General features: G+C 44.6%; 1 protein-coding gene across 1 annotated transcript in view; it reads right to left on the bottom strand.

Moving 5' to 3' along the window:
• Positions 1–2,181: 2,181 nt before the first annotated feature.
• Positions 2,182–10,801, bottom strand: part of LOC107109409 (keratin, type II cytoskeletal 8-like) — a 27,778-nt gene continuing 19,158 nt past the window's right edge. Inside the window, exons 6-9 of the mRNA XM_015410021.1 lie at positions 7,225–7,350; positions 6,373–6,593; positions 4,907–4,956; positions 2,182–2,348 (exon numbers count right to left, since the gene is read on the bottom strand). Of these exons, the coding sequence (XP_015265507.1) occupies positions 2,206–2,348; positions 4,907–4,956; positions 6,373–6,593; positions 7,225–7,350 (540 nt within the window). The 3' untranslated portion in view covers positions 2,182–2,205. The remainder of the gene's footprint in view (positions 2,349–4,906; positions 4,957–6,372; positions 6,594–7,224; positions 7,351–10,801) is intronic.

The raw sequence follows: 10,801 nt of genomic DNA on the forward strand, positions 1-10,801 counted from the left end.
CCCAAGCTGAGGAGAGCATACATGGTGGCACGCTGCAATGCTTTTCCATCTGCACAGATGAATTATTAAAATCAGAAGATCACACCAATGTGTTTTTTTTTACTGTTAAATAAGATCCGACCAATGGTCAATCTAGGCCAGAGTCTGGTTTCCCATGGTTGCTGACCCATGCCTTGGAAGACCCACTGCGGAAGCATAGAGGCTAAGGCCTCCCCCTGCTGCCGCTCCCCTTCATGAACCTTTTCATGCATAAGTCATCCAGAAAGAAAATGCCCTTTACAAATTATGACCGTGACAGGATGCTGAAGAGGGGTAACTCAATGCTAGGACCGTATTTATTGTAAGGAGCGAATTTGGAATTTGTGCAAGTAATTCTGTTAACATTCCATAGACTAAAATACACATTAACATTTTGGCTTGGTGAGAGGGCCGGATAAGGAAGCTACTGATTATTATTACATTGAACAGGCTCTGTCAAAAGAAAAGACATGACCACATAGACAGTGAGGAATTTCACATTACCCTTTTTAACCTGTTTTGAAACCGTTTTTGATCCGTTGTGGAGTAAACCGGTATAGGGCTGCCATTTCACACATGGCTTTCCCCTTCCGGTAAAGAGCTGGATCTTCAAACTGCACCGCTTTTCCCCTGCTGTTTTTCACCCGCGTGGGCGATCTACGGCTTTTTTTTTAACGTTAATGCTATAGTGCTATAACACAACACTCCAGGCATTCCAATGGGGTTGATATAATGCAGTTGTGTTATAGCATTATACCGTTATAGCCTAAAGCGAACGGTCCCCCCCAAAAAAGCCGGAGATCGCCCGCGCGGGCGAAAAGCGGTGGGGAAAAGCGCATCGGAACTGGGAGAGAAAACTGAAGACTACTTGGAAGCGGTTGACAGGTAAAATGCTTCAGCCCCGTTTCCTAAATGGGACAGAAGCATTTGTGTGTGAAATTACAAATATATTCCGGTAGGGAACCGGTTCTAAAACGGTTCTGTCTGAAATGACAGACCAGAAACCGTTTGGGAACCGTTCCTCTTCCAGATTATATCATCTGTCTGAAATTCCTCAATGACACAGCAACAGCCCTATGTGAGTCACTGGCTACTGAAGAAGCAAGTTCTGGTAGATGTAGGATAGCATATGGAAAGTGTTTTCTACTGAGCAGGACCTGCAATATAGAGAAACAATGTCTTCTGTAAAGCTCAAACCAAAAGCCGGCATTTCTATGTGCTCCTAATAACAGAAAGTGCATAGTATGGAGACTCAAGGTTCCTGAGATAACTGCTTTGAGAAGAGGATGGGATTTGAGAGAGTCGAGGCTAAGAAATAGGACTCAGGTACTCTACCAGAGAATTGGACAGTTGTAAGCCTGGGCTTTTAAATTTTAGTCCTTCTCAGAAGGTTCTAGTGGATTAGGGCACATGATGGGAAGCACACATCAATCCCATCCTCAATCCTTTTTTAAAAGTTGAGTTTTACAAGTTTAGAAATCAGGACCTCTAGGTTGTAGACTTGTTCAAGTTCCTTCAGCTCGCTTTTCTTACCCTATTATCAGTGCTGTGTTGTACGCCAAAAAGAACATTTAAAAGCTGGCTAGTTCCTTCCCAGCATGACACTGGGCTGGGAGAGGGAGCAACTAGCAATGCCAGTTGCCAGATGTCTGGACAAGATAGGAATTCAGCCTTGTCTAGTGTCCAAGAACATTTTCAACCGCATCATAAAATGTCCAAGGGCAAAATATAGTATATAATGCAGATTCTCAATTTCGACCTCCTACCTCCTACCTTCTTCACCCTCTCTACAAGTTTATGAATTTGTGGGTTTGGGACAATTCTGTTTATATGTGTAGGAGGTCAGAACCTCCGGTGTCATCGTAAATTAAGAATAATCCTATGACGCATATCCTGAAAGGAAAACAGCATCAGAAAGAACAGGGACTAACCGCATGGAGTTTCTCTGGCACCTTAAGCAAGAAACGGGGGCAGATTATACTATACATTTTATGGCATTCTGCTATGAATGTTACAGGGATGCCTCTCCCACACCTGCTTACCAGTAATAGCTTGTAGGCTTAGAGACAGGAGACCACTGCTTGGGCATTAAAGAAGAAAAGATGTGTGAGAGAGATCATAAATTAGAGGCTTTAAAATAATTGTTTATTTTGAACACTCTAGTCAGCTGCCCTCTTGCTGGCTCTCCTACTTCTCCGAGAAGTGACTGGCCTCTGAAAGAATCTTCCCATTCTTGGTCTCAATAGTCTTGATCAGCAAGGGTCTCTTCAGTGAACTGTTGTTGATATTCCCAGCGACCTTGCTGTAGGAAGGTTGTGTCAGGAGCCCAGCTGCATAAGCAATGGATGGGTTTAGAAATCTGGGTCAAAAGATCAGAAAAGGATGGCTTTAAGGAAGAGACTCCTGATTACCCCAAGCAATTTGAGAACAGCCACAGGATTTGAAGCTAGGATCCCATACAAGCAAGGAGATAGAAGGCCTGTCTGTTGTACTGCACAATTTACATAAATTTGCTTAGAGAGGGAAAGGCAGCCCACAGACAGAAACTCAGCATTCTCTGATTGATAGGAAGATGCTTTCAATAAACATAGAGTAAGTCATGAAACAAGGATACTACTGGGAAGAGTTTTGTGTGCCCAAATGCTCTCACATGTGTATTTCTCTTCTTTCATCTCTATTGGACTATGCTAGGAAGTGAATACTAGCACAATGAGAGAGAAACAGAGAAACGGGGAGGTGAAGGAGAAAGAGCGGATTAATATGAATGCCTGCCGCTCACACTCACTGAGACGCCTTTTTTCTTTTTGCAGTCACAGAGATTCATGCTGTCCCCATCATGTGAATGAGTTCACTATACTTCTGCCTATCGTGGAAATAAGCCCTATAGAGTAATTTCTTGCACAAATGAAGGAAAGGCAAAGAGCCCTGACCTTCACCTATAAATCTTTCTCCTGAAAAGGCAGACCTCAGTGGCATGCAGATGTATGTACCTACACCTGGACACATGCGCAGGAGCAAGACTAGAGCCAAATGTTCACAGTTTATCCCTACCGATTTTGAATAATCCACATTAGGCATGGATACAAACTGGCTCATGAACTAAAGTTTGTGACAAATTTTGGCTGGTTCATGGGCAGGTCAACCAGCAGGAACGTTCCAGGAACCTTCAAGCAGGTTGTGGATGTTTGTAGCAGTTCATGAATGGATACATTTCCAGACAGTCTCCACTCAAACAAAATATTTACCAAACTTCAAAGCAACCAGGGGAGGGCAGAATTCTCCAGCCTTGGAAACACTCCTGATAGTTTCAAACTAGTCTTTTCCTTTTCAAGAGAATTTCCCCCCTTGCTAGTGTTTCTTTGTTTTCCCTTCCCATTTTCTTGCACACAGCTAGGAAACCCCCTCCTTGCTTGGATTTGTTGTGACTCTGTGCTTTGAGATCAGTCCTTTCAAGCTTGCAGTGCCACAGTGGCACTGGGTTCTGCTGGGTACACTGAACTGATTGTGCTAGGCTTATAACCCCCCTCTTGCTTTGATCATGATTCTGTACTCCATATTAGTCATGTTGAGCTGGCATTGCCACAACAACACTGGGTTCTGCTGGGCACTAGTACATTGCACTGGTTCTGCTGTGCTTGCACCACCACCACCACCACCACCACCCTGCTTGGACTGTAATTCTATGCTAGACATCAGTCCTGTTGATCTGGCATTTCCACAATTGCACTGGATTCTGTGGGCACTCTTTGATTGCACTGATACTGCTGGGCACTGTATACAGTGTACTGGTTCTTCTGGGCTTGCAAAAATGCCCCCCACTTTCAGTTTCTACTGCAGAGATTCTCAGGGACTTTGATTTTTTTCTGCCGAGCTTCTATTGCCCTTGCTTTTTTGCTCCACCCCCCTGTATTGAAAACAATAGAGGATGGGAGCACCTTCTTTGGGGGGCCATAACATAGACCCCATAAATCCAATCCTCACCAAACTTGGAGAGCAGATGGAGGAGAGTCATTGTAGATCCCCTGTGCATTTGGTGTCTCTAGCATGCTGGGGGCTGTTCTACCACATCACAAACCTCATGAACTGAGCCAGTTTGTTTAGCTCCTAAAAATTCATGATGGTCCAATGGTTTGCAAAACGGGCATGCCATGAATCACGAACCAAACTGCATCTTCCCAGTTTGTGCCCATCCCTAGTCCACATGTGCATGTTGAAGTCTTTGACATTTTTACTACAATATCAGTTACAACAGTGCCATCTTAAGCAGATCTACTCAGAATCCTACTCAACTCTACTCAATAAGACTTACTTCCAGAAATTGCACTGAAAATATACCTTGCCTTTTAAATAGTGACTATTCTACTTCGGTACTTAAATGGGGATATGAATACTTATGTAATTTCCTATAATGTAAAATAATTTAGTGCTAATTTTTAAAACCCTTTTTCTTCTAATAAAAGAATATGTTTTTAAAAGATTACTTTTAAAAGTACTGCATGTACTAGACTTGTTGGCACCTCTTTATCGTTGATATTTTTTACTATATTTGGAACCACCCCAAATCAAAACCATCAGATGTTAAATACTGAAATCAAATGTTATTAAATATAAAATACCATGAGACATTCAAATATTTTGAAATATAGATACAATGGACATCAGAATTAGCAAATGGAAATTATGGGGAGAATTTGTGGGAGTCTCTAGTTCTACTCCATTCATACTCAGACACAAGGTTAAGGAGACCTAAGAAACTAAGAAAGGACTCAAAAGAAAACTTGCATGGGAACAGAGATGCAGCAACAGTATCAGGAATCTCCATAGGAAGAAGGACAGCAGAAGAGCACCCTTGCTACCATTTTGCCTAGGGCCTAGAGCTTGTACTCACCTAGCTTGTCAATAGCACTAAGCTGAAGACTTGGAGCCTGGCTAACCATCCTAAGAGATAAGAGAAGGAGATTACAGATATCAGACAGGGAAATGGAAATACAGGCTGTACACCATTCTTTTGTCATTGTGAGCACCCTTCGTTGCAGTTCCCCTCAGCATTGCCCCAATCTTTTGATACAAGCTAATATACAAAAGAGGGGCTGCAGTGGCTCAAGTAGTTAGGATGCTGAATTGCAGACTGGAAGGTCAGTAGTTCAGCAGTTCGAGACCCGAGTACTGCAAGACGGACTGAGTTCCCGTCTCTGGCCCCAGCTCCTGCCAACCTAGCATTTCGAAAGCAAGAAATTGCAAGTAGATAAATAGGTACCGCTTTGGTGGGAAGGGAACAGTGTTCCGTGCACCTCGGTGTCTAGTCATGCCGGCCACATGGCCACGGAAAATGTCTCTGGACAGCGCTGGCTCTTCGGCTTGGAAATGGAGATGAGCACCGCATCCCTAGAGTCAGATTCGACTGGCTTTCGAGCAAGGGAAACCTTTACCTTTACCTAATATACCAAAATGACCACCACCCCCACTGTCATGGTAGCACCTGTGTCTTACTCAAAGTTCTTTAAGGGTCAGCTGAATTTGTTGTTGCTGCTGTTTTTGAACCATCATACTCTCCCAGTGCTAGCAAGTAGTACTTAGAACTTTTTTCAGCAGGAGACTCCACACTGTAATCTGAAAAGTGCTTTTGCTAAATACTCCATTAAGGATCCAATGTCCTTGTGACCTTTTTCTACTCTGATTGTCTGCAACATATTCTTAAACTCTGAACAAAGATCAATCCAGTTCCTTGACCCATTTTTGTCTATACTGTAATTATCTGTTCTGTTCTTATACGGTCGTCCTCGAGAGTGATACCATGCAATCAAGGGTTGCCAGCCAGCAGCTGGCAGCCAGTGGGAGTCGGGGGGGGGCAGAGACATGGGGGGGCACTGTTGGTGCTATGACATTGTGTCACTTTCAGGGCAAATCTTTTACCATAGAGTTTCCAGGAATTCATAGGGAGTCATGATGTCACGGTGGGCAACAGGAACTGGGGGCAGGAGGTCTCCCAGCAGGTACCCGGCCACCCTAGTGCAACCCTATGCAGAATGAGTCCAGTTTAAGCCTACTGAAATAAACGGGTTTGGGTTGGAGTCACAGCGCGTAGGACTGCAGTGATGGTATAGGTGTAGATCACACAGCTGCTGTGTTCCCTTCAAGCTTCCCCATTTTCCCTGGATCAAATGGGCACAGGGTTGCCAAGCTGCGCTGGTGGGAGCTTCAGGGGCAAGGACATGGGAGAGGGCAGTGTCCTGTGTGTGCCACCATGTAGCCATTTCCAGTGATTCCTAGAGCTACCTAAGAGGGCAGCTAATTTTCAAACACGTAACGCTCATAAACAAGCAGTTCAACCAAAGTTTGGATTTGCTTTCTCACCGGTTCTCCTCGCCTTCCAGCAATTTTCTGTAGGTAGCAATTTCAATATCAAGAGCAAGCTTGATGTTCATCAGCTCTTGGTATTCTCTCACTTTGCAGGCCATGTCTTGCTTGGCACGCCTCAGTGCCTCCTCCAGGTCTTGGATGGTGCCCTTGGCACTTTGCAGAGCTTGCTCCCCTTTCTCTTCAGCCAGTGTCACAGCATTCTCCAGAACAGCTCGCTAGGCAAGAGGAGATAGTTGCTGTGAGCAGCATCTTCATCTCCACTGTGCTACTGGGAAGCCATGTGCAAAACTCGCAGTAGCTAACAGAACTGGGCACACATGCAAGCCTAAAGTATGATCTTGATGACTGGGTTAAATCTCTTGCTAGAGCACAACAGGGAAATCCTGCCTGCTAATGCTGGGACACAATTTTTTTTTTAAAAAAACCTCCAATTCAGAAAACTGCCCAAACCACTTTCAAGAGAAGTCAGTGCTCTGATAAAAGATCTATACTAAAAGCTGAAGGTTTTCTCCTGGCCAACAGGTTTCATCTAATGGTGTACTTTTCTTTGCAGAGGATGTAAACAGTTTTTAAACTGCAATCTGATTGACATCTATCCCCTAAAGAAAAATTACCCCCTTATTTGCTTCTTACAACTGCTACACTTCCTTAGTCAAAATGAGGATATCTGCAGCCAGGCAAATCAAAGCCTGAACAGAACTGTCTTAAACTATAGCCAAAGATAAACTGGAAGAATACATTCAACATGCAGAATGGATTTGGGAGGCAATCTGGCTTTGTCGTGTTTTCCCATACATTGTACTCTCCTCCGTATTTTGGTTCATTTTGTATCCAGACGCAGCTCACCTGGTTCTTCAAGGCTTCAATCTCCCCATTAACACGTTGGGCATAGCGAGTTAGTTCAGCAATCTCCTCCTTGACACTTTTCAGCTCATCATAGTGCTTCTGAGACTGACGAGACATTTCATCAATCTGGGAGGTGAGGAGAAGATTCAGGAGAGTTCAGTCAACAGTAACACTAGGCCAGCATACGTAAAGATGCAAGACATAGACACCATCTTAAGGGATACCAGAGCTTTTCCACTGACAGGCTGACAAAGGTAGGAATCACCAACTGGAGCCTCACGGGCCAAACCTAAGCAGCAAAGCCGTTTGTAATATGTGGAAGAAATATAGTGCGTATAGTTTCACTTGTAGGTTCTGGGAGCCAAAAAGGTCTACACTCCAGTACTGCGTATTTTGGAAGATTTGTATCCCTTGTCTGTAACAGATAGCTTGTGACTTACTGTTAGCTTGCCGGCTGCTGCAGAGTAGCTTAAACAAGAAAAAGATTGTGAAAAGATTTGTTCTAGCCTTAAAAAACAAAACAACCCCCCCCTTTTATTTAATAGGATTTTTCTCTGTGCTGCTTAGCTAACAATTTCATTTCTGGTGCTTTTCCTAGTCCATGTTTTGTTTCTTGTTAACTTGTTAGCATGATGGGTGGGGTGGGGATAGGGGAAATAACTTGGGATATTTTTCATTACTCATAAGTAGCTTGCATGACAGAAAAGTTGTCAACCCCTGATTTATCTATCTATGCTTCAACTATCCGCCTTAGCTAACAATTTCATTTCTGGTGCTTCAACTATCCCCTAGCATATGTGGACCTTCACGGTAAAGCTATTACTACTAGATAGTGCCTGACTACTGATGAAGGGACCAGGTTGTGCAGCAGTATACCCTGCAGGTTCCCAGAATAATGGAGGAAGGATGCCCCCCCCCCCATAATAGGCCTTGCTGTGATAAAGAGATGCAGGACCCTTGGATTAACACACAGGGATGCCCTGTTCTCACGGAAAACATTCTTTCCTGGGAAATGAAGCAATAGAACACCTCAGAATGAAGTCTGAGAAATGAACTTCCTTTATGGAGACAAACAGGCAGGTGGAGAAACCATTTTGCCACCTGCCAGAAAAGGGCAAGGCAGATGGCTATTGGGATATCTGAGTTGGGTCATAAAAATCTTGGGAAGTGCACATCTTAATTTGATTGGTGAAAGGGTGCAGAGCAGTACACCGAGGTCCTACTCCAAATTTCATGATAGGTGAAACTCAACCAGCTGGAAGGGTTAAATGGTCTGGGCACCCTCTCAGAAGCATGTAAGCCATGGTCTGGGGAACACGGGGAGCAAATGAAATGAAGTTTGTCTTGACCAGGATCTATTTGCAAAGTTCCTGCAGGCTTGCATCTGTAAAGTTCATCAATCAGTTTCACTTTTTAAATTAGTTCCAGATAGGGTTGCCAAGTCTCACCAAAGTAATAGCAGGGGAGTCCAGGCCCCTCTCCAGGAGTCTTTGTGCACATGTGCCATGATGATGTCATCACACTGGACACGTCACCGGGCGACGCTCTGGCAATCACCCTAAAAACTCTATGGTCCCATAGAGTTTTCAGGGCAAATGCTAGAGCATCACAAAAACTCTATGGTCCCATGATGACGTCACTTCCAGGCAACGTCATTGCACCAGGCACGTCGGCCTGATCTGGCCACTTTGGGGGTGGGGTTCCCCCTGCTGGCCGGATCCAGACTGGTGGATTGGGGGACCGGGGGGACTTGGACGCCCTAGTTCCAGAATACTAGAGTCTGGAGCAGTTCCAGTCCAGTTTTTACTCATGTGTCTCTATCAGGCTAGATCAGGGATCCCCTACCTTTTTGAGCCCATGGAGACCTTTGGAGTTCTGACAGAGAGCGGTGGGTACAACCACAAGTGACTGTCATAAAATGGCTGCCCCAGGAGGTGGAGTGAGCCACAAAATGGCCACTGCAATGAAGATCCTTGTACTACAGTGGCAGCTGCTGCCAAAGCGATGGCTTTTAAAAATCTGCACAGCCAATCAAATCTCCAGTGGCCAATCAGAAGCTGTTGTAAGTCAAGATCAGGCAGCTCTTTCTTTAATCAGTGATTTCAGTTTATTAGAACAGAACATACAACAACACAGAACACACAGATCAACCCCAACTTATATACAGTTTGGAACTGGCTAAACCACACCCCTAGAACAGTAAGGTCCAACCAGAAGTGCGTGCTTAGGACCAATAGGGTTTGTTCCCACCGAAAGTCATAGTCTTCCCTGATTGGTCCATTGCACAACGGCAGCCAATCAGGCTGTTGATTTCATGATACTGAGAGTCTATGGAGCTTGTGACTGAAGCTCAGGCTCATTCTACCATTCAGGCTATCCATATAACACGATACATAACAGAAGCCTTGCTGGGAAAAGCCCCACCTGGCCTCTCTCGCTTTCTAAAAACACTTGGCAAGCACTAGGAATGGTGACTGCAGGAGCTGTGGTACCCACAGGCACCAGTTTGGGGACTGGGCTGGACTATAGGACAGTTCTGTGGACAGGGAACTGGTTAGAGGACCACACCCAAAGAGCGGTGGTCAGTGGCGTTTCATCAAATTGGAGGGAGGTGTCCAGCAGGGTGCCGCAGGGCTCGGTTTTGGGCCTGGATGAAGGGGTAGAAGGGCTACTCATTAAATTTGCTGATGATACCAAATTGGGAGGAGCAGCAAACACCCAAGAAGAGAAAGTTAAAATTCAACAAGACCTGAATACTCTGGAGAAGTGGGCAGTTGCAAACAGGATGCAATCCAACAAAGATAAATGCACAGTATTACATCTGGGCCACAAAAATATCAAGCACAAATACTGGATGGGGGATACGTTTCTGGGGAGAAGTGTATGCAAAAGAGATCTTGGGGTAAGAGAGGACGGTAAACTAAATATGAGCAGTCAGTGTGATGCGGTAGCAAAAAAGGCAAATTCAGTCTTGGGTTGTATTAAAAGGGCCACAGCATCGAAATCGCAGGAGGTCAAGCCCCTCTGTATACTGCCTTGGTCAGGCCACACTTGGAGTTCTGTGTGCAGTTCTGGAGGCCTCACTTCAAAAAGGATGTGGGCAAAATCGAGAGGGTGCAGAAGAGAGCGATGAAGATGATCAGGGGTCTGGAGACTGAGCCCTGCGAGGAAAGGCTAAGGGACTTGGGAATGTTTAGTCTGGAGAAGAGGAGATTGAGGGGGGACATGATTGTTCTCTTTAAATATTTGAAAGGCTGTCATTTGGAGGAGGGCAAGGAGGGGCGAGGCTAACTTTATGTTTGTGCCATACTATGCTTTGATATATTATACTACATCATGATGGATTACAATGTATAGAATGGTTTAGGCTACAGCTTGGATTTTTATGCTGCAAGAAAGTGTGCCATCTAATACCAGGCACTGAATGTATTAGACAGAAAAGTTAGCTCTTTAATTTCTGTGTTGCTAAGCTATAGAGACTGGACTATAGAGCTAAGCATAGTAATATCCTTAAAAAAACTCTCTCTCTCTCTCTCTCTCTCTCTCTCTCTCTCTCTCTCTCTCTCTCTCTCTCTAT

This window comes from Gekko japonicus, unplaced genomic scaffold (genome assembly GCF_001447785.1).
Source record: "Gekko japonicus isolate JY-2015 unplaced genomic scaffold, Gekko_japonicus_V1.1 scaffold219, whole genome shotgun sequence".
NCBI classification, from domain to species: Eukaryota; Metazoa; Chordata; class Lepidosauria; order Squamata; family Gekkonidae; genus Gekko; species Gekko japonicus.